The sequence below is a fragment of the Eublepharis macularius genome, chromosome 12 (assembly GCF_028583425.1).
Source record: "Eublepharis macularius isolate TG4126 chromosome 12, MPM_Emac_v1.0, whole genome shotgun sequence".
Taxonomy (NCBI): domain Eukaryota; kingdom Metazoa; phylum Chordata; class Lepidosauria; order Squamata; family Eublepharidae; genus Eublepharis; species Eublepharis macularius.
Genome location: NC_072801.1, coordinates 62,673,559 through 62,697,344, shown reverse-complemented (window position 1 = coordinate 62,697,344; position 23,786 = coordinate 62,673,559). Strand labels below are relative to the sequence as shown.

The 23,786-nt window shown below is 44.6% G+C and overlaps 1 protein-coding gene across 2 annotated transcripts; it reads left to right on the top strand.

Annotated features, from left to right (window-relative positions):
- The first annotated feature begins 565 nt into the window (after positions 1-565).
- Positions 566-23,527, top strand: SULT2B1 (sulfotransferase family 2B member 1). Of its 2 annotated transcripts, none has more exons than XM_054993482.1 (7): positions 566-592; positions 8,343-8,586; positions 14,250-14,458; positions 18,601-18,727; positions 18,854-18,948; positions 20,268-20,448; positions 21,851-23,527. In XM_054993482.1, exons 2-7 carry the CDS (start codon positions 8,451-8,453, stop codon positions 21,964-21,966), a joined length of 864 nt encoding a protein of 287 aa, XP_054849457.1. In that variant the 5' UTR covers positions 566-592; positions 8,343-8,450; the 3' UTR covers positions 21,967-23,527. The 2 variants fall into 2 exon arrangements, with proteins under 2 accessions (XP_054849457.1, XP_054849456.1); XM_054993481.1 differs by lacking the exon at positions 566-592 and adding an exon at positions 613-738.
- The last annotated feature ends 259 nt before the right edge of the window (positions 23,528-23,786 follow it).

Here is a 23,786-nt window from a genome sequence, read left to right as displayed (position 1 = left end):
GAGGCCAGAATTTGGCTGTAGCCTCATAGGAATCAGGAGTTACCAGATACATACTAAATAAGATTTTGAGATCAGAATCTAGCATGGAATTGTTGCCGTTATCCACTGCACCCCCCCCCCCCCAAGAAACAGAACGCAACACATTGCGATCAAGAGGGCTCTGGATTGACTCCAGTGGGAGGTGACTAGACTCTGTCAAGGTTCCACAGCAGAGAAGAAAACACACTTTGTTTAACAATTAGGAGTGCAATTAGGAGTGACACAGAATTACTCCTAAAGGAAGGATTGCTCTTATTTCACAAACAATGGAGAGTCAGTTTCTCTGAGTCAAGAAATCACTCCTGTCAAATTTCCCCACATCAAGGTATGAAAAATGCAGTTCATGCTCCCATGTGCTCTCTGGTCTGTCCATTCTCCTGGTGTGGGAAGTTTTCTGATCTCCTTCCAACATGTCAACACACCCTTAAACTGTAGCAGCCTCCCCATTTAACACCCACAGGACTGAGTCAACCAATTGCATATCCTTAGAGAAAGTCTTGGAACAGTAACAACTCCAGGGAATCTGCTAGAGGAACACTTGTCTGCAATCCAGGTGAGTGGAGATGTCCAGGTCTGTGTGATGGGCGAAGGCTGCTTGAGGCGAGACAGAGAAGGGAAGGATCATCTGCCACTAGTAAAGCTCATAAACGCGCGGATCTTGGGAGGAAGCCCCGCTGCCCGGTAGAAGAGATCAAATAGGTACTCATTGTAAGATGTTTTAGGAAAGCGTGGGTGGTGTATTGTGACTTGGTGGGGGGGGGAGGGAGAGATTTATTAGATTGGGGTGTATCGTATCCAGGGTTGGAACAAAAGAGTGTATGTTCTGGCACAAGGCGACGGGTGGAGTGGCACATTAGTGGTGTTTTTGGCTCTCCTGACCAGTCCAGCTTTTAAATTGTAGCGTGTACAAGGAGAGTTTGGAAGGCTACTAGATAGTTGGTTGAATCCAGACAGTTTTTTCCATTCAATCTTGCCTAATCCTCCCCCTTTCTACTGGCTGTTGTCCACGCAGGTCCCATGACCCCCACCATAGCCTTGTTGGGTGGCCAAAGGGAGTGACCCCTCCTCCCATTTCCCCCAGCAGAAAAGCTGGTTGAATCTAACATAGCGAGCTGGGGGAATGGAGAATTGTAGAGCAAGAGGGAGGGCAGAGAGAGACAAAACAGATATCGTTAAGAACAGGAAACTCCAAGGAAGACCAAAGAATGGAGGTGGAGGAGAAAAAAGGAAAGAGAAGCCCAAACGAAGACAGATGGATGAAAGTACAAACAGAATGGGAGAAAAAGAGAGAGATTGAAAGAAGGATTGAAAGAATAATATGGGAGGGGTGGGTGGAAAGGATGCGTGAATTGTGCAGAGAAATTGGGACAGTGGATAGTCTGGTCAGCTGAACAAAGGAAGAGAAGGAAGGATGCATGGGAGAGTGGATTTGAAAGAGTAACTAGAAGAACCATGGCTATCTAGAGTCTAACTCATATCAATAGCAAAAGAACGGGAGGAAGTTGGGGACTTCATTCTCAAGTCATTGGGTGGAACACTCCCTATTTCCAAACATCTCTTCTGTGCAATCTCTTTAGGTTGATTTGTTTGGACAGGGGGTGTTTGTGTTTCACTGGGTACACATTTTGGTTTTTTGTTCTGGAGTGGTTAGAGTGTCAGACTAGGTTCTGAGAGACCCAGGTTCAAATCCCTAGTCTGGAAGCTTGCTGGGTGACCTTAGACCAGTTGCACACTGTCAACCTAACCTACTTTACAAGCTTGTTGTGAGGATAAAGTGAAGGAGAAACAAATGATAAATGGTGCTTTTATTCCCGACTGGGGTGAACGGCAGGGTATAAATGAAACAAATGCATAAATTAAACCTCATATCTGTTCAACCTAAGCAGTGACAAGGCTTTTGATTGTGGAATCTAAAAGATCATGGCATCATCTCAAGTTAAATGACATTTTCCCCTCAAGCCAGCAGGTTCAAGAAATGCTATACAGCCCTCTGCTTGGGAGCAGCAGGGACAAAAATAGATCTGGTGTGTTTATTTTGACTACTGTAGGTTAGCTCCTAATTTCTCCAGGGAACCATATGCAGGAGGCAATGTTGCTTAGCTGCTTTAGATGTGCAGGGGTTTATAATTGGAGAGGTGGATTGTTCTGGGTTGAGAAACTTGCCATTTCCCCTTAGGAATTTTGTGCAAATCCCCAAATCCACAGCAAAAGAAAACCAAGATCAGTTGCTTTGGAGTATTCAATATTCTTCCAAGTTCACGGCTTATTCCTTGTTTCTAATGCTGTGAACGACCTCGGTTTCCTTAGGCAATCTATGCTCTTATTCTCACCCTACTATCTGCAGCGTGTAGTTAACACTGACCTACCTGATAGTGTTATTGTTAGGATTAAAAGAGGAAATACAATGAACAGATGAAAAAAGTTGGCAAATGCTAAATATTATTATTTCTCAAAGTTCAGATAGCCAAGAGACATTTTTTTATTAATTCTTAAACCCCAAATGGTTTACTTTTAGTATGTGAAAGCATTTTTAAAAAATTGCCCTTCAGCAGAGCCAGTTCCCCTCTGTTAAATGTATCTTCAGCAGTAAATCATTCAGAGACACAACAGACAGCCTCCTCTATGAGCATGTGGTTCAGCTGCATGATTACAATGGGAGTGAATGACTGACCCAATCACTTCCGCCCCATTATGGGATGTGGAATCAACTTGGAGGCTCTTTCCAAAGAAGATAATGCCAAAGCTACATGCCACGCAAAGACAGAGCAGGGCAGCTTCCTCTGTGGGTGTGTGCTTTTGGCTTTAATTTGGCTTTATTTCTTACAACATCGTAGCAGTTATTTCATGGCACATTAAAGCAGCCCGGCGTATAGTTTGTGAAGTCCTTGTTTATACCATCAGTGGGTGAATAAAAGGGTAACGTATTCAAAGCTAATCAACATCCACTGGCAAGATCAATGGCTCTTGGCTCACCCATTTTTCATTCCAGAAGAAGTTGATCATTAGGGAGGTGGTTATCTTTGGTGACTGGAGTCTGCCGTTCCATATATTACCTTATGAATGACCCTAGAGAGGGAGCTGCCTATGGTTGAAACATCTGGTTTGTGAAGATAGATGAGGTTCTTGCCTTGAGGATGGTACTATAGGTTACACGTTGGGTCCTTTTCTCCACAGTTTTATTTCTGTACAGAATTGAGATACAGGGGTAAAAAACATGAAAGAATTGTGTATATTTGGAGAACTCTAATCCTTTCTCCTTCCTTTTCCTGCTCAGAATTCTACCCTCACCCCCACCTGGCAAGCTACTTTTGGATCCACTGGGAGACATTTACACAGAAACATACATTTTCCTCAGTTGTGCTAAAAGCTGTGAGCAGGGGATATAGGGGGAAGGGAATGAATAAATAAACTTTCTCTTCTCCCTTCCCCTTTAAATCACAGCCCCACTGCTAGTATTTAGTAAAAAGAGTAGTTCCACCGTCAACCATGATGAAATAACTAACTTGAAATCCTGATAACCAACATGAAAGCTCACTCTTGGGACTCCCACTGAAAGGCCACTATAAACAAGGTGGCCAACTTTTAATGTAGCCACTGTCGTGATGTGCTTCAACAGTAGCCTGAAGAGACAATATTAGTAGAGGCAAATGTCTCTATCTCCATGCTAAAGAAAGTTTCAGGTTGCCCTTACAGTCACAGGAGCGGGCCAGTGGGTGGTTTTTCTGATCAGTTTGGCAATGCTCTCCTGGACAAGTACCCATGGCGTAGCCTAGTTGTGCCTTTCACACTGGACTGAAAATGATTAGTTGTGATGCTTCCTCCATTTAGACTGTGAAGTCTTGAGGCCGAACAAGACATGACGGCATCCTTATGTCCATCATGGTGACCAGGGCTTTTTTTCAGCAGGAACGCGGTGGAACGGAGTTCTGGCACCTCTTGAAAATGGTCACATGGCTGGTGGCCCCGCCCCCTGATCTCCAGACAGAGGGGAGTTTAGATTGCCCTCCGCGCCACTGAGGGCAATCTAAACTCCCCTCTGTCTGGAGATCAGGGGGCGGGGCCACCAGCCATGTGACCATTTTCACCAAGGGCAACCCACTGAGTTCCACCACCTCTTTTCCCAGAAAAAAAGCCCTGATGGTGACACTGCCACCACTTTTAAAGTGACTTAAAAATATTGCAAGGGTTCGATCCTGATGGGTCCTGCAGTGGTACAGGCTGAGGTGCTCTTGTTTCCCCCACCCCAGCCCCATGACTTTTAAAGTGTCAGAACAGCTGCACCCTCCCCACAGCTGCTCTGGCACTTGAAAAGACACAGAAGGAAACAAGACCACCTCAGCCCACTGAGCTGTGGGCCAAGTCAGAATCATGGCATTTTTAAGCAGTAAAATAGCTGCAGTGTTCCCATGCTGGTGAACACCAGGACATCATCACATCTAGTTTGGTCCTTGGCTTTTTGGTATACAGAGGATGAAGCGCACACACATTCCTTGCATTAATCATCCAGTTGAGGTAAATTTTAAAAAACCTGCTGAATATACTTTGTATAGAATTTATGTGAACAACCTGGGCAAAAGCCAAAGAGCTGGTAGGGTGCAGTGGCTGATTTCTCCCTCAGCCACAATGCTTACTGGGGGCACTCACTTGCTCCCAACCTAATATACCTCACAGGGCTGTTGTGAGGAAAACAAGTGGGAATATGTACACTACCTGGAGGAAGGGTAAGATTGAGGGTTGCCAGGTCCAGGTTGGGAAATTCCTGGAGATTTTGGGAGTGAGGCCTGGAGAAGGCAGGGGATGGGGAGGGAAAGGACCTCAGTAAGGTGTAACGCCATACAGTCCACGCTCCAAAGTAGCCATTTTCTCCAAGGCAACTGAGCTCTATGGCCTGGAGATCAGTTATAATTCCGGGGGATCTCCAGCTACTACCTGGAGGCTGACAACCCTAGTAAGATTGAAGTGTGGTAATAAATAAAATTGAAAAGTAAAGGGACAGCTCTCTAAAGGGGGGCAGAAAAAAACCAGCAACACTGTTCATAAGACAAATGAGGATTATGCACTTGGGGCAAGATGACCTTCAAGGCCTGGATGCAGTTATTCTATTCACTCTGGTTCAAAGCCACAAAACAGATAGGAGAAAGTTACACTTGCTTGTTACACTGAGACCTTGTCCCTCCACAGAGAACAAGAGAGCCCTTTTGGAACACCAGTGTTAGTCTCTGACCTTTAAATTCAGGCCCCTGAGAGAAAATTATGCTGTCTTTTATTTGAAACTCCTCCCCTCCCCTAATAATCTTTACAAAGGTCACACTTCCAAATAACCACCCACCTCAGGTTTGGTGAATGCAGCTACCAACGTGAATCAAAAATGTGTTAAGCAAATGCAAAAATTCTCTGTATTTACCACACTTGAACATACAAAGACTATCAACATACAGAATACCTAAAAGGTAACTTTTCTGTGTTAGATGATTTTGTCCTCCCAGTGTTAAATTTATTAGATGGCCTTGGACAGGTTGTTATATCAGCCTCAGTTCCTAAGCTGTAAAATGGGAATAATATTTAATATATTTATGAATGTATTTTTAAAAATACTCTTGCTTTGCAAGCTCTCAGAAGTAGCTAATAAACAAAACAAACAAACAAGACAGTCATGTTCAATATTAAAAAAAGAAATTATAAAAATCAGATAGTTGTTGTGGATTTTCCGGGCTGTATAGCGTGGTCTTGGCATTGTAGTTCCTGACGTTTCACCAGCAGCTGTGACTGGCATCTTCAGAGGTGTAGCACCAAAAGACAGTCTTTTGGTGCTACACCTCTGAAGATGCCAGTCACAGCTGCTGGTGAAACGTCAGGAACTACAATGCCAAGACCACGCTATACAGCCCGGAAAATCCACAACAACCATCATTCTCCGGCTGTGAAAGCCTTCAACAATACATAAAAATCAGATGTTTTCAAAAAGCCTCTATATGTGCTTAGAAACATGAACAAACAATGTGGATTTTTCCTTAGTGTAGATGCCAAATTAATCTGACTAAGGAGGGGATTTCACAACTGGGGTCCTATTTATTTCCAATAGTTTGATTTGAGAAGGCAGAAGCACTGGAAGAAAGATGTCTGATGCTTAACTGACTGGCAGATTAATACGGGTCTTTAAGATACTCCCTTAAAATAATAGAGACACACCTGACAGGATTATTTTGAAGAAGCCACTGGGAAGGTTAAGCAGTTGCTATGTAATGTGCCATTGCTAGAAGTAGGCCTAATTAGCCTGTGTAGTTTCCCTCCATCAAGCCCTTGCAGTATCAGACTAATATATCCCAAATAGTTTATCCCAGTGAAGATTTTTTTTCTCCTGAATTAAAATTAGAAGCATACTTTGCTCTTCTACCTGAAAATGTTTTCTTTTAGAGTGTAAGAATTTTGTCTCCCTCAAATGGAGATGGTATCCCTCTGTTTCTGCATTTTTATTTATTTATTTTACTTATACCCCACTTATTCCCCTCATGGGGACGTAAAGAGGCTTACATTGTTCTCTTCCTTCATTTTATCCTCACAAAAACCCTGCGAGGGAGGTTAGGCTGACCGTACGTGACTGGTCCAAGATCACTCAGTGTGCTTCAAAGGCAGAGTGGGGATTTGAACCCGGGTCCTAGTCTGACATTCTAACCTCTACATACACCGGCTCTCCCACTAGTCTGGCTGTGGCTTCTGAGTAGAAGGAGACACATATAACGCTCTAATTCACACAGATATGTAATAGGCAGTTTCCTCTGAGGGCAGGCAATTCTGCTGCATCTCTGCATTGTGAGAGATTGCATTAGCCAATCTCATTCACTACAGAGATAAACTGAAGCTGACCAAAGCTGTTTTAATCATACAGAGATTACACACTGTCAGGTTCACTGCCTCCTGTAAAAGTTGGCACTTTGGGCTTGTAAGAGGTGTCTACTGAATTCATTTATTGTGGTACATGAGCAACTATCTGCTGGAACTTAGTGTTCCCTTTGCATAGTTGGGGAATTACTGAGGTGCCATTCATCACTGAGGTATTGTTTATGACAGCTTGGGAGGTGTCTGGTCAAGTCAAACTGGCATGGCTGGTTTCTTTGAACCCTGAAGTATTAACTCGTGATGTTACCAATGTACCTGAATGTCTTATCCAAGACAAAATGGGCTAAGAGCCTCCCTTGAAGTATAAATGGATCCTTCTTTGACTGCTAGAGTGGGAAGGCACATGACAGTAGAAACCTCTCTGGTGCAATGCTTCACACACAGTTGGCATGAAACGAAGCTTAGGCAGAGGGATGTTTTTCATCCCTTTCCAACATACTGGAATGTCAAGAGAGGGGAGGAACTCAATAAAACTGATAGGCAATAAAGTCACGACAGGCAAAATAAAAGTGCAGTGTAAAGAATTACTAACTTCTGGAACTCATTTGGTTAGATGGCTTTTTAAAAGAAAAGATGAACGAAATTCATGGTGGATATAAGTCTATCATTGGTAGCCAAACGAGGATGAGCCTCCTTATTCTGAAGCAGTGTACCTCTGAATAACAGACACTAATGAGCACGGTTTCAGGTTTTGTTTGCAAATTTCGAGGAAGGATGGTCCACTAGATAAGACTTTTGGTCTGATCTACTTTGGCTCTTTTCTTGTTCCTTTAAAACATAAAAATGCATACTATGCTATGCTAAGTGCTAAAGGGATCAAGGAGGTTTCTGTTCTTGGGGACGGTAATGAAATTTTAGTGCACTGTATAGCTTCTTGTAATCACCTCTTCCCTGCCACACCCCCCACCGACCCCCCCCCACACACATTCACCTGGGCTAGCAAAAGCAGAATATATTATTTTAGTACAAACCAGGCACATCTGAGTTCAAATCCCTACTTACCTGTTTTAAGTCCAGCACTCTAAGTCTGGGAGCTGCAATCTTGTTGAGCTGTGCGCATTCTTGGAATGTTGAGAATGGGGTGCCATCACACAAAATGGCTGCCATAGGAGTTTGCGGCCAACGACAACATATCAGGAACTTACAAGTGAAGCACCCTCCTCTGTTGGAGGCAGCTGGATCTGAACAGGTTCTGAAGACTCTTCTTCTTCAATGAGGTGGGGAAAGCCAAGGCTCTCTCTTTGCTTTGGGGAAGGGATGCTTTGCTTAAAAAGCAAACGGGTGCCAGGAAAACCCATCATTAGATATCATGCTAGGGATTCCTGCTCCAGGCATTACTGTGCCATACTGTCTCTGCACTATGTCCTCATGAATTTATCTGATATTTCATTAAATGTTTTTTACAGGATCCTCCTACATCTCCCATCTAAGAAGCTCTGCATTTGGATACAACATTATTGCAAACTTCCCCGGTAATTAAAGTCCTGCATGGTATCTTCCTGACCCTTAGAAGAATGTTCAAGGAATATTTCCAATACAAGGGGATCAACTTTCCTCATATCATCTATTCAGAACAAGTGCTGCAGTTGGTGGAAAACAGTTTCCAAGTTCGAGATGATGACATTTTCAATGTCACCTACCAGAAGTCAGGTACTGAGCTTCCGGGGAAGGGAAGGGGTATTTTTAAGCAAGATGCAAGGGGGTGGTGGTGGTGGTACAGGGGTTAGAATTCAGTGCAGAGCAAAAGTTTTAACAATATAACAGAAGAATTTCATCAAATGCAGCGTCTCTCATAGAGTTTTCACTCTGTTCTTTAAACTGCAGTTACCCACCTTGAGTTTTGTAAGGAGCAGGAAAGAGAATGGAAATTAACAAAGAAAAAAAGACTGCCAACCTGGTGGGAGTATCTGCAGCTGCCAAAACTTCTCCCTCTTAACTTAATATTTAAGACTGCACAAGACTTTATGCCAAAGAAAATTGGACAGCACAGGACTCTAGAAATGACTCTTTTGAGTTGTGTTGGAAATTCTTATCTAGCGCCAAGAATGACACTGGGGTGTATGTGCGTTTAAAAACGGTCCTAGCATCCATAGTCCTATGTACTTCTTGACTGATTCACACATTACAAAGGCCAACCAGTGGGCATCTTGCTTTTGGAATTCTGTGCTGCTAATGCAATTCTCAGGCATATAGGTGCCCAATTTGGACTGGTGATAAGAAGTTTATGACTTTCCTCCTACACTGTTTTTCCAGCCTGAAATGTCTCCAGGGAACAACTATTTGTTCCATTGCAGGAGCTTATGTGTACTGATGGCTACCTATAAGTTTCCCAAACTGGGCAAATCCTGGTTCCTGGGGCCATTTCAGGTCAGGAAAACAACACAGGAGGAGGCCCAAGACCCGTCTTCCCATACACCATGGCCCTGATCCAAATTGAACTTCTGCATATCTGGGGAAGAGTTACCTGCACAGAATTCCCAGGTGAACATCTGTTAATAGTCCCCTTGTCTCCCATGTGGCCTTTGTAACATATGAATCCCCTCAATCTTGGCAATTCCCCCTTCTCCCTTTTCCTGCAGTTTCAGGACCTGAGATATTTAGCAGTCAAACAATCAAAAAGAACATTTTTAAATGTTTAAATCCAATCCAAAAGAGAAAACAGTAGCCAAACGATCAACTACCCAAACATGGCTAGTGGAAACTCATAGACTTCAGGCAACCAGACATGAGTAAATAAAGTAGTAAAGTGGGAACCTGACTGTTGTGCCTGGGAAGTGCATCCGTAATGGCGACAGGCTGGGGCTATGTGGTGGAGTATCATCTTTGCATGCAGATGGTCCCAGGTTTAGTCTGTGGCATCTCCAGTTAAAAGGATTGTGTGGCAAGTGATAAGACAGCTTCCTGCATTCATTTAAAGTCATAATCTGGGTGCCAGAACTGAAAAAGGCCTTGGGTTGCACTCAGCCATCTTTTTCACTCAGTCTAACCCAATTCTCCTCCTTGCTATAGCCCCAAACCAAAGTGGTTTTTGTCCATGGATGTGTCACATGATCCCCAGCATAGCCTGTTGGGTGGCCAAAGGGAACCTTCCTCCCTTCTTCATCAGCAGATAAGCTGGTTGGATCCAACCCCTTCTTCCTAATAGTCAGGGCTTTTTTTCAGATGGAACACGGTGGAACGGAGTTCCAGAACCTCTTGAAAATGGTCACATGACTTGTTGCCCCGCCCCCTGATCTCCAGACAGAGGGGAGTTTAGATTGTCCTCTGTGCCATGCAGCGCGAAGGGCAATCTAAACTCCCCTCTGTCTGGAGATCAGGGGGCGGGGCCACCAGCCATGTGACTATTTTCTCCGAGGGCAACCCACTGAGTTCCACCACCTCTTTTCCCAGAAAAAACCCCTGCTAATAGTCATACTCATTAGGGTTGCCAGGTCCTCTTATCCTCCTGGCAGAGGGTGGATCTGGCACTCACCTTTTCGTTGCTCCTCACTCGGGCACAAATCATGCCTGCATGATGATGTCACTTCTGGGAAGTGATGTCATCGCTGAGGCACAGTCACAGGCACACTTTGCAGTAGGCCAATTTGGGCCTCAAATGGGCCCAGTTCACCCTGAGGCCAAAATCAAGCCACTGCAAAGTGCAGGAGCACTCTCAGGGTGGTGCAATGACATCACTCCCAGGAGTGATATATTCGCACTGCCCCAGGACTGCACCTGAGAGGCCTGTTCCCCACCTTTCTCTCCGCTGGCTAAGTGAGTGGGGGGACAGAGGGTGGGAGCAGGGGATCCTCTGCCCCCACTGAGGGACCTGGAATCCCTAATAGTCACCCTCCCCACTCTGGAAGGTAGGAGTACCTGGAGCAAGCCCTGATCCAAACCAGACCCCTACACACCTGAGAACGGAGTGACTAGCACCAGAGAATCTTCAGACAGAGGTAGTCTCATGTGAGTGCAAGCAGCCCCTATAATAGCTTTTCCAAGACCACTTAGGCCAAGCCTTATTATTGGAGAACCAGAGTGGTGCATGATTAGGGTGTTGGACTAGGATCTGAGACTCGGGGACAAATCATGCTAGGTGACCTTGGTCCAGTCATTTCCTCTCGGCCTAGCACACCTTATGCCACAAGGTTGTTGCACAAATAAAATGGAGAAGGGAAAAGCGTATATGGCACATTGTGCTCCTCAGAGGAAGCATGGAATAAAAATATACTATGCACAGATATCATGATATATTTCTGTAATACACGCAGCTAGCGGCTGACAATTATGAAGTATTATTCCAAATGATATTTTTTATTCAAAGGACCACTTAAAATGAAATCTTAATATTTCATTGATTTCAATGGCCTTAGACTGGAGTAACTCTTCTTAGGATTGCAGTGTTAGTCCCACATGAACCATCCTTGCGGTGAAATCCACCTTAATGGACCTATTTTGTGTGTCCCACTTTCAAAATTTATGTGATTGGCTGCTAGGGACTGGGTCTTTTGCGTGGTAGATCCTCAGCTCTGGCACCAAGATTTAACCAGTTTTAAGTACTAGCTACAGACCTTTCTCTTTACTCAGGCCTTTGGTTGTTTTTATTTGGTATTATCTAACTTTCCCCCCTCTCATTTGTTTGGTTGCTAGCATTGTATTTGTGTTTGAACTGATGTTATTTTTGTTCTATTGCTGCGCTGACCTTCTTAGGGACCTTGCTTTTACAGCTGCTGTATCACTGGGTTATTTTAAATGTTGGTCTTATTGTATTGTGGGATTGTTTGGATTGCTCTAACACCTCTGGAAATACTGGTTGAGAGTTGTGGTTTATAAATCTTTTAAATCACTGAACAGGTACGCCATTATAAAATGATAAACCAACGGCAACATAACCTACAAAGATAAAACAGATAGAAGTAGCAACAGCGCTTGCTTCTCAGCCTTCCCAAATAAAAATGTGTTAACTGAGCTTTAGAAGAAAACGAGTGAAGAGGACAGGCAGGTGGGCTTTTTGGAGCAAGGAACACATTTAGGGGCACAATGTCTGAGGAAACCCTGTCCCACACACCCATCACTCTTGCCTCTGTTGATAATGGGTCTGCAGAGCTGGGCAAGCATTGGGGAAGACCTCGGATCATGGGTTGGTAGATTCTCGTGACCCTGAAAGCTGAGGGCAAGAAAGGGGCCGTTTCCACATGTCTTACCTGCCTGCGGAACATTGCGCAAAAGACCCAGAAGACACCATCTTCTCGCGCGAAATCGCGCCAGGAAGATGCTGTTATTCACCGGGAGAACAGTTGTAATTCTGGAAGAGCTCCTCCAGACTTCACCTGGAGGTTGGCAAATCTAATTCTGAAACAGTAGCCCACCAAATATCAGTGAAGGGGAAGTCTTGGCCTCTATGCCAAGTTTGTAGGCCTTCTAGAGGTCATCTGGTTGGCCACTGTGTGATACAGATTTCGCGCAAAACTCCTGGATAACAGCGTCTTCCTGGCGCGATTTTGCACGAGAAGATGGTGTCTTCCAGGCCTTTTGCGCGATTTTCCGCAGGCAGGTAAGATGTGTGGAAATGGCCAAGGTCTCCGTGTCACATTAAGAGTGATTCCGCGCATGTTGGATAATGTACTTCCAATCCTCTTTATAGATCATTTGGAACGGATTTTTTTGTGTGCGGAACAAAAAATCCACCTCAAACGAATGATAAAGTGCGTTGAAAGTGCATTATTCAACAAGTGCGGAATCAGCTTCTATAGCCAAACTAAGGTACTTCCACGCACCACTAAGAATCGCACCATATGTATTCCTCTGAATGTGTATGACAAAGAGTCTCTCTACACAAGATATCTTACATGATGTTCTCCCATTGTAAATACTAGGGAGACAGAGTGCACTTGAATGTAAGACCACACAGAAAGTGTCACTTGAGCATCTGCATGTAAGATGTCTTGTGTACAGAGACTTAAACATATCCTTTTGAAGAGAGACTACTTCTCACGCTACCTTTTCCTATTCCATCTATCTGACAAAGGGAGCTTTGGCTCTTGAAAGCTCATACCCTGGAAATCTAGTTGGTCTTGAAGGGGCTACTGGACCCAAATCTTGCTCTTCTACTACTGACCACCTGAAACAAATAGCAAGGATGCACTAGATGTAAAACTAGCGGTTAGTGCCAGATTACTGCTGCCCATCTTCCTTTACATGTGCAGTAGCTACCACTGAAGCCGTAGAAGAAACCATCAAAAGGCTAGGTTGAATGGCAGCCCTGAGGTTTCAACCTGTCACCCTGAAACCAAGTCCAAGAACCTGAGACCTAGCAACTCTCATTCAGTCAGACAACCCTCCATAGGGCTGGCTGAAGCCTAAACGGAGTCCCTCTTCCTCCATCAATGGGGCAATAAGAGGGAGGGGAAGAAGCAATCAAACTCTGCTTCCTTATGCTTGGATCCAGCTCAGCTGGGAGACCACCTCTCCAAGCGCTATTTTGAATTAAACTTGAATTGTATTGCTGCCATTTGTATTTACAGCTTATCCCTCTTTTGAGTAACTGCCAATTCCAGGTTGGGAAATCCGTGGAGATTTGAGGGTAGAGCTTGGGGAGGACACAGTTTGGATAGGGGAGGGACCTCACTGGGACCACGCTCCAGAGCAGCCATTTTCTACAGTGAGACTGATCTCTGTCACTGGGAGAACAGTTGTAATTCTGGAAGAGCTCCTCCAGACTTCACCTGGAGGTTGGCAAATCTAATTCTGAAACAGTAGCCCACCTAATTTCAGTGAGGGGGAGGTCTTGGGCTCTATGCCAAGTTTGTAGGCCTTCTAGAGGTCATCTGGTTGGCCACTGTGTGATACAGACTGTGAAGCAAGATGGTAGACTAGGAGGACCACTGGTCTGATTCCACTAGGGCTAGCCGTCAAAAGGCCCGGAGAAAAATGTCCCTCCCTAAAGACTGCCCTCTCCAGGCTCCACCCAAAATCTCCAGGAATTCCCCAACCCAGAGGTGGCAACCCTATTTTCCATGTCGTTCAAGGCAGCTCACAGTAATAGTTTTAAAAATTCCATTTTAAACCAAAACAAAATAACAAACCCCCAAGTATTTTTGAAATGTTCTTGCTATAAACTGTTTTGCAAGAATACTTTGAAAAGTGGGCATATAAATGGCAATTTGTACGTTCTTACAAATGGTATATGTTCTTAAATAAAATAAGCAGGGCATAAAAGTTGGGGCCCTGCTGCTTCTCCTTTAACATATGAAACACTGCTGTTGTTGAAGCAGGGCTCTACGTATTCGTTTTCTAAATTAAAAAAATGGTTTGGGGGGGCTCCCTTTTTTTAGGGACAGTGTGGATGTTGGAGATCTTAAGTCTCATCCTTAGCAATGGGGACCCCAACTGGTGCCGAACTGTCCCCAACTGGAACCGGGCCCCTTGGTATGAGACAGTGATGGGCTACCGGAAGGCTTTAACAAGCAAGTCACCCCGCCTCATCAGCTCCCATCTGCCGGCACAGCTCTTTGCACAGGCCTTCTTCAAGTCCAAAGCCAAGGTAAGAACAAACAGTATTACTTAGCATTTGTATAGCGCTACTGTCATCCTCATATGGCAGATGAGACTGCCTAAAACTGCCTAATGCATTAATGGCAGAAACCAGCTTCAGTGACCTCTTTCTCTTACGGTGGCAATCCTCAATAGCATTACACCTTTCTATTAAAGTAAATGGACTTAAAAGGGCATTACTCAGCGTACACTGTTAGCCATTACGCCACGCCAGCTGATAGGTGAAGGCATCGTCAAGATATCCCCTTATAGCTAAATTTCAGTCAAGTCACGGAAGCTAGTTTTAATGCCAGCACTCAGCGAGGTAAACCAGTAAGAGAGAAAAAAGGAGTACCTTGGAGCATGTACAGATGTCCCAAGGCTGCCAACTTTTCAACTGGCCTTCCTGTGCCTTTCAAAAAGCTTTGGTCTGCTGCCATTGGATGGTGGAATGGCTCACGCCCATGACTTGAAAAGTTTCACCAGCTAATTCTTCCATGTCAAGCTGCTGGAAAGGGCACAGCTACAGAAGTCCTTTGAAAAGGTCTAGTGGATTTCCCTTTTTCTCGACCTCTAAGAAATGGCTACTAGCCTCAGAAACGCTAAAAAACTAAGCTCACTTTCACACACACACACACACAGCCTGAACATCTGGGATTAAAACATAAAGTTGCCGCTGGTCCATGGTTCTTTCTGGATGCAGAGAAGGATGTTATTCGATCTTTGCATTGCTCTCGGGTAAAAGCCTTGCCTTTATGCATGTATGTATTTAAATAGCATCATCAGTATTCATTCCACTTTGCAGAGTAATGAGATAAGTCTTTCCCAAAGAGCTTAGATTCTAAAGTGTGGAACAGGGGAGGTAACAGAAGAAGGGGAGGACAATGGAGGTGTGTATATTTATTTGTAGTGTATATATACAACTTGCATATTTATTTATTATTTATTTATTTTTGATTTTTATTCCGCCCTCCCCACATTTCCAGCAGGCTCAGAGCGGATATTTATGTAGTAGAGATTAGGGCTATGGGGTTGTACCAAAAAGCATGAAAAGGAGGATTTTGAGAAGGGATTGGAAGGAAGAGCGAGGAGAGCCCACAAAGGTGTTCTGGCAGTAAGCATGCCAATTCCAGGTTGTGAAATTCCTGGAGATTTGGGAGTAGAGTTTGGGGAGGGCAGAGTTTGGGGAGGGGAGGGGCCTCAGCTGGGATGTGTTGCTTGAGGGTTCACCCTCTGAAGGTGCCATTTACTCCAGGGAAACTGATCTCTGTAGCCTGGTGATCAGTTATAATTCCAGGACACCTCCAGGCTCCTGGATGTTGGCAAAGCTACCTGGGAGGAAAGAAATGCCAGCAGGAAAGAAATGTATTGGGAATCAGTGGAGAAACAGATGGAACTGTTTGGTTGAGAATTAGTGCATTGTTATGGCTTAAAGGGATGCTTAATGAACAGGGAAGTCCCTAATTCTAGTGTTGTCAGTGATGGGTATTAAATAGAGAGGCAGTCTTGAATCTGTGCTCATTCCTTTTAGGACAGGTGTAGAAACTCCCAAACAGAATCAAGGCCAGGAGCAACTTGAATCCCTTCTGCATGAGCCAATTCTGCCAGTTCCCATACTGCAGCATTTTTTTCATGACCATCTGCACCCAATTTGCAGCCACAGTAGTCATTTCAACTACTATATGGCTTTTTGTTGGTAGTTGCAGCAGCAACGAGATATAATAATAATAATAATAATAATAATAATAATAATAATAATAATAATAATAATAATAATAATAATTTTGCAGAGTAGCAGAGTTTGATGATAGCACAGCGGAAATAAGTAGACAGACTTCTGTGATTCTAGCTCTATAAAAATACTTTACTACATAATAGGGTAAAAAGGGTACAATTGATAGGAAAAAGAACAAACAGTTTCTGACTACATCTTGATAGTCTCAACTAAGTACTAGAGAGAGAAAAGCTTAGACTGCATGGTCTAGTGAAGTAGTAGTAGTGTAGTAGCAGACTGAACAAAGAGCAATAAAACCTTAGTATATGTTGCTAGCTAATCGCCCCCCAATAAACTGGCTCATCCAATAGACAATCCTGGATTCCCTCATTAAGACTAAAGACTCCCACTTTCTCTGGCAGGAACTTCTCTGGAGGCCTAAGTGGTCCTATGCTAACTAGCTATCTGATTAAACAAACAGAACAACAATTTAACTCTTTCATGGCTGAGCGTAGGATATTTGCACAGATTCCAACACTTTTCCGCAGCTTTCCTGGGAGCACTTATATTCCAACTTTTTTTTTAAAAAAAATCTGCTTTCCAGCCTGCTATTTCTTCATGCACATTCTTTATCCCATGTTTTAGCATTCCACCCTCTACTGCCCCCCTCCCTCCCTCTACCAGCCCACTTCATTAAGATTGGCCGCTGTTATCTATGCAGCCACTCCCTCCCCCCTTCCATTCCTCCCCCTCTCCCTTTCTTCTCCCACTCATTTTTATTTTTTTTGTTTTAATCCAGTGTAGGATAGATGCACCAATGGTTTAAAAGGGAGAAATCGAGGAAACAGATTGATCTGGCATTCCAGCAATGCATCGATTTGTCGTGTGTGCAAAAAAGAAGAAAGGAAAGGAAAGGGCAGGGTGTGACATCACTGATGATGGCATCAGTGACAAAAGCGCCAACACTCATAAATTCCGATGCATTTTGACATGGTACAGACTAAAAAGAACAGCACCACCCTGACCAAATTGGGGAGGTGCGAAAGGGCCCAGACAAGCAGATTCCCTGCCTTTCGGCTTGACTTCTGGGATAGTGAGGGGTCATGTTCCCGGTACAGAAGGGGCTTTGGAGTCAAGTTAGACATGATGGCATACTTGTGGTTGCCATTTTAAAGTTATTTAAATGCCACAAGGGCCCAGTTTTCATTGGACCTGCAGTGCAGCAGGTTGAGGCACTCTTGTCCCTCCCTACATGCCTTATCAAGTGTTGAAACATCCTCATGCACAAGGCTCATTTTGAGGGGGAACACGCAGAAACGCAGTTCCGGCAGTTCCCCAAAGAGGTCACATGACAGCTGGCCCCACCCACCTGACTCTCAGCCATTTGGGTCCCATTTCAGCCTGGACTGGGGCCAAAACGGCCCAAATCGGGCCTCTGGCAGGTGATGGATCACTCTCCTGCTCAGCAGCGGCCCGATTCTGACAATTTTAGGTCCCTTTTTGGCCATTTTCAGCCCCTTTTTTCCATTTTGGGCCCAATTTTGGCCCTTAATGACCAGGATTGGGTGCAAAACAGCCAGGATAGGTGATGTCAGGGGGTGCGGCATATGCAAATCAGTTATGCTAATGACACACTTCTGGTGATGGCAAGGGGTGTGACATATGCTAATGAGTTATGCTAATGAGTTCCTCCAGCTCTTTTTCTATGAAATGACCCCTGCTCATGCATGTATGCACATGTGCACTCACACGCACTGGGGCTCCTTTGGTTCTTGAAAGGGCATGAGGGGAGGGGATGGACAAGAGCGCTATCAGAATTTTTAAATGACTTTAAAATGGCCTCAGCCTCCTCATGGAAGGCTTTAGGATGGTGTCACATCTGGTTTGGCCCTGATTCTTCCTGTTTCCAGCAGAAGTTGTCTGGCTGTACTGACTGACTAATTCTTGTGAGAATCGCAAAGCCGCTCCCATCACTTGCCCAGAGCAGTGTTTTAAATAAAAAAAATATGCAGCTCTTTGTCTTAAAGGTGCCCAAGAAAATAGTGAAATGACTAAATAAGATGCGCACCTGAAAACTGTTTTCAAAAAGGCTGGCAGCTATTCAGAGCATGGGAGAAGAGGCGAAGCTGTCTCCTGGAATCGGAGCCAAGCAGGCAGCAGTAGAGGAGGAAAGGTGCCTGCCGTGGGCAGCAGAGTACCTGCTCCTGAATGGAAGTCACATCTGTCTCCTCACTTTGGGATTACAGAGCAGGAGAGCAAGAATATTGTACCACATTCATTAACGGGCTTAGGGTTCCAGGGGACTGAAAGGCATTCCACTTTCACTGGTGCATGTATAAACAGTCTAACCTAGTTTCCGTACAGGTGGAGTCTGATTGCATTCATTGATATTGCGACATTCCATTTTGTACGCTCAACCCACTCCCCTCTCCCAACAGATAATCTATACAGTTAGGAATCCAAAAGATGTCTTGGTATCTCTCTACCATTTTGCCTCCATGTTTCGACCCTACAAAGACCCTGGAACCTTGGACCAATTCCTGGAAGATTTTCTAAAGGGGGATGGTGAGTGACTGGGTGAGAAACGGGGACCTCCCTCCCTCCTCCCTTCCCTGTGGTTTAAAGAGTACTCCTGCTTCTCCCCAAGTGCATGCACCAAGAGGCCCGTCTAATTCTTGCTTCTTGCTGCAGTGCCCTTTGGATCCTGGTTTGACCACGTTAAAGGCTGGATGAACTTGAAGGACAAGGAGAACTTCTTCTTCATAACATATGAGGAGCTGCAAGAGGTTGTTGTTATGTTGTTTTAGCTGTACACTCCACAAGAGTGTATCTGCAAAAGCAGATACATTTTGCCTGCCGTAACTGCTGGAATGTATCTATAATAACTGCACTTACATACCGCTCTTCTAGAGAAATTAGCATCCCACCCAGAACAGTGAACAAGTTAGTGTTATTATTATCCCCACAATACAGCTGGAGAGCTAACTCGTGGTAGTAGTGGGATTCAAACCAGCAGAGTGCTGATTTGCAGTTCAACCACTTAACCACTGTGCTACAGCAGCTCTTTACCAGCTGTGAAAGTCAGGTTTTGAAGGACATTGAAGTGTGTGAAGAGGAGAATAATGTTCAGACAGGTGCGCACCTGGGATTCTACGGCAAGGGTTCACATATATAGTCCTGGTTGCATGTCCCCTTGTTCCCAATCCAGAGCTAGTTCTTCAAATGTTAATGGAAGGCTTTTTCTGTCTGTGTTGTTCAGCTTGGTTTATAGTAAGATAGATGAGATTATGTACTTGATTCCAGCTGCAATTGCTTCAAGTGAGATATATCATTTTCAGTTATTAGAACTTGGGAAAAAATGTAATTAGGTTGCCTTTGACTGTGTGTAAACGAAAGCAGCTTTCTATCTGTTGCGGAAGTATATTAGCACTGATGGTTAACAATTTCCATAGCACTTTGTTAGTGAAGTGCTTAATTATCGATTAGTCTGTGTAGAGGAAGCTCTGAAAAACTATCTTGCCAAAAGCTGGAAGACAAGAGAACAAAGGGCTGGAATCTCCAATGGCTGAACTTCTCCGGGAGGGAATTGTGGCCTACTGGACTTGAGAGGGAGAGGGCGAGCAGGGAGCTAAGGCTTTTGCGTTATTTTAGAGGAGGAAATGGAGGCTTAGGGAAATATAGATTTAATCCCATTTGAAACCTACTAAATTACTAATGGCACCCAAATAAGGGCCGTTTCCACACGGCTTACCTCATTCTGCAAAATAGCGAAATCTCGCGAGAAGATGCTGTTATCGCACGAGAAGACACGATAACAGCGTCTTCTTGCGAGATTTCATGCCAGATTTCGCTATTTTGCAGAATAAGGTAAGCTGTGTGGAAACGGCCATGGAAAGAACTTTGAAAATTTATAGTTTTACAAAGAAGTAAGGAATGTTCGACAAAAGATTTTTGGCATGCACCCCAATGCCAACTCCCAAGTTTCTCTAGAGGCATCTTTAAGGCATCTCTTGCTTGGGGAGATCTATGGTATAAATGTGTTGTGCTTTAAAAGCGCATGTGTCAAAAGTACAGTCTTTGTAACGAGACCATCTCCCTTCTCCAGGATTTGAGGGGAAGCGTCGCCCGTATCAGCCAATTCTTGGGCAAGGATCTAGATGATGCAGCCATTGATGCCGTGGTGGCAAACGCCTCCTTCGAAGCCATGAAAAGTAATAAGATGTCAAACTTCTCGTGTGCACCACGTTTCTTCATGGACCATAAGAAAAGTGCTTTTCTTCGCAAAGGTGATAGCCGAATGGGGTGGGGGAGACGACCTACCCACCAGGGGTGAGGGATGACAGCTGTGGGTATTCTGCTAAGGACCAGACCACACACCTTGCTGGGAATCTGCACTTGGATCCCTTGATCTGGCAGCTTCAGCTGCTCATTTAAATGTCTATTAAAGGAACAGGACACTGTTCTCCAGGCCTGTTAGCAACCCTACCTGTATCTCACCCTCTTGCCTCCCTCCCCCTTGTTTGGGGACAGTGGCACTATATGCGCATAGTGCTAGGGAACCAAGAGCACCTTTCCTCTGTTGCAGAAGTTCTGCTTTTTGCAGATTGGCCTGCTGGCCAATTATTAATTTCCATTGACCTTTCTCTAATATCGCTCATTTATTCTCTGCAGCCAGGAATTCCTACGTGTAGGTGATGGTTTCCCTTTTTTAACAAAAATTGTTCTGGTGTCATTTACTGGCCAGGGCAGCCACTGGCCTCACAGCGCTGCAGAAACCCTGGGCTGATCTAGCAGCTGAGCTAAGCTTCTGCTGCCCACCTGCTATAGCAGCAGACTTTTCCAAATGGGAAGGATTAGTCTGCTTCTCACTTAAGCCTTGAAAAACTGGACTTCGTTGCTGTTACTTGTTAATGAGGTCCTTTGAACCAAGCTGGAGACACCAACTCAGGCTGATCTGGGGCAAAACCAGACTGGATTCATTTTGTTTGCTTTGGAGTGTCAATGCAATGGTCAGTAGTGTCAGACTGGGAGGCCTAGATTCAAATCCCTGTTCTGCCTTGGAGCTCATTGGGTGACTCTGGGACAGTCACCCTCTCATGGCATAATCAACCTTACTGGATTGTTGTGAAGGTAAAACAGAGAAAGGAAGGAAAATGCTCTAGGGAAGTGGGGAAGAAGCTTGACTGGCCCTTGTGTTCCAGGGTAAAAGCCAAAGACACGAACTGACCAGTGAATCATCGTTCACATTAATAGAAGAACTCTTTTCTGGTATAAATTGGTGTTATATTCCTCCCTTCGTGGATGATAATCCCAGAAGGTTCTGTTGCCCTCCTGTAATTTATGCAGGGTCAAATAAAAATTCACCTAGCCCAACAATATGCCCAATCAGCCAGATATCCTTGGTAAGCTCATCAGCATGGCTTGGTAGAGAAAGGCAACCTCAGTTGATCTCGCCTATATCTGACAATCAGAAATAGATTGCCTCTGAATAAGGAGGTTCCATTTTTAGCTGATTTTGAGCACGGGCAGACCTGTCGTGCCTGGATGTGTCTGTTACTCTGGGACAGCAGCCATTGTCACAGCTTGTGGCAGAACAATCTGGCAGGTTAGTCATGAGTTGCATGAAGAAATACTTCCCTCTGGCTGCTCTGAATCTATTTGTGTATTAATTTTGCTGTCTATTTGCAGGGATCTCTGGTGACTGGAAGAACCATCTGACGGCTGCACAGAGTGAATGTTTTGACCGGATCTACCAAGAGCGTGTGCGAGATTTAGATGTCACATTTCCTTGGGACAAAAAATGAAGCCAGCTTCTCCCTCTGCTCTTCTCCCTCATTGGACTGAATCGTAACTGAATGGGACACCAACAGTTAGAGTAACGTGCAGTAGATTCATGGGAACAACTGGGGTGGGAGAAGCAGAAGCTGGGACTCCTGGATGGCATGAAAGAAAATGGGATTTAGTGGGTAAGAACAGGGAGGTAAGGTTCTAGAAGATGAGCAGGATGTAGTGGAATAGATTCCAGAGCAGGCCTGGCTGACACAGAAGGCCCCATTCAATGGTTTAAGGCATTGGTTTTTGGCTAGTGGGTAGGAATCTGTCAGCAGGTCACATCCTGACACCCTAATGGCAGCGTGTTCACTTTTTTTTTAAAAGAGAAAAGTAGACAGCTGGAGAGGAGAAAAGTGTGAGAGTGTTTCTGCACTACTAGTTTATATGGATTCTATGCTAGTTTTAACTGGCATGGCTCCTTCTCTCAAACGCCATTTGTTCGATCCAGGGGCTGAGGGCCAAACTCGCATTTTTCTTCCAGGGCACATCACATTTGGTATCAGAGATGGACTGGGAGAAAAATGCTTAAGACACTGGCACTCGAACTCCTCTTGCTTTACTCATGAAAGGACAACGTGAATAAATGCGTGTAGATTGTCCTCCCCTTATCATGTCTAGTTTAACGGTAAGAATTATATTGGAGATCTGTCTCTACCTTCCCCCTCAATGAACTACAATTCCCAGGGTTCTCTAGGGAGAAGGCATTAATTAAATCAGAGTGTGTCAGCAGTTGGAGATGTACCCTGGAGAAGCAGAACACATGTATGTTAAAAAATTTAAAGTGCGTCTATGTTGCAGGTTGGGGTTAATAGTGGGTTCAGTGTCTGAAAGGGATTGGAGATGACGAGAGGCCTAAGGAGAGAAACAGAACTTTAGCGAACGTCTATAATTCTGTGGCACAGTAGGAAGCCCACATACCACGGCAGGGCAGGCCCCCTTGACTTCCACCTCTCCCACCACACCTCATGTTCTGTTTACCCTCAATAGGACTTTCAGCACTTTTCTGTGTTGCCTCTGCTATGGCTGACAATGCCAACCACTCTGTGTATCTCGTTCACAGAATTCCTCTCCTTCCAGAGGAGAGGAATTCCAATTTGGTTAGGGAGAACCAAATTGATTTTGAGACTTTTTTTCCCCACCAGAGGGCAGTAATACCTCCATTTTTGACAACCTTCTCCCAATTAGATCCAGGTTCCATTCACACAAATCCCACTCAGTTTATTACATCCACACAGCTTTGAACATTGTAATGATTTCTACCGAAACCTGGGGAACCCTTGGCCATATTCTTCCCTTGAGAAGACCTGCTGAAGCTTGAGAACAAGAAGTGTGGTTGGTCTTCCATATCAAATTGCCTTTGACTACTAAGGTCACTGCTCTCTATGGCCACTGCTAGTGGCTCTCCAAGGTAGACCAAATCATTTTAAACTTTTGGACCATTAGGATGCCAAACATGTGCTCCAAATATGAGCTACCCTCCGGCCCTTATATCTGTATCAAACATTCCCAAATAAACCCAGTTTTCCCTTGGAACTCCGATGCAGTTGATTCTCTGTTGGGATGGAGGGAATATGGCTGGACAAGTGTTGATCAGTGTATGAACCTTTTATTGATGGCTTCACTGCCCGCTGAAGGCAAAATTGCGAGGGGGAAGCAAGGGGTTTTTATGCGAGGGGGAAGTGCAGGTGAGGGAAAGATTCAGGTACCCTCTTCTTAGTGCTGTGTTTTTAATTGTCCCTCCCACACCTCTGCTTTACCTGAATTCAGTAGGATCAGTTTACTGCATTAAAGT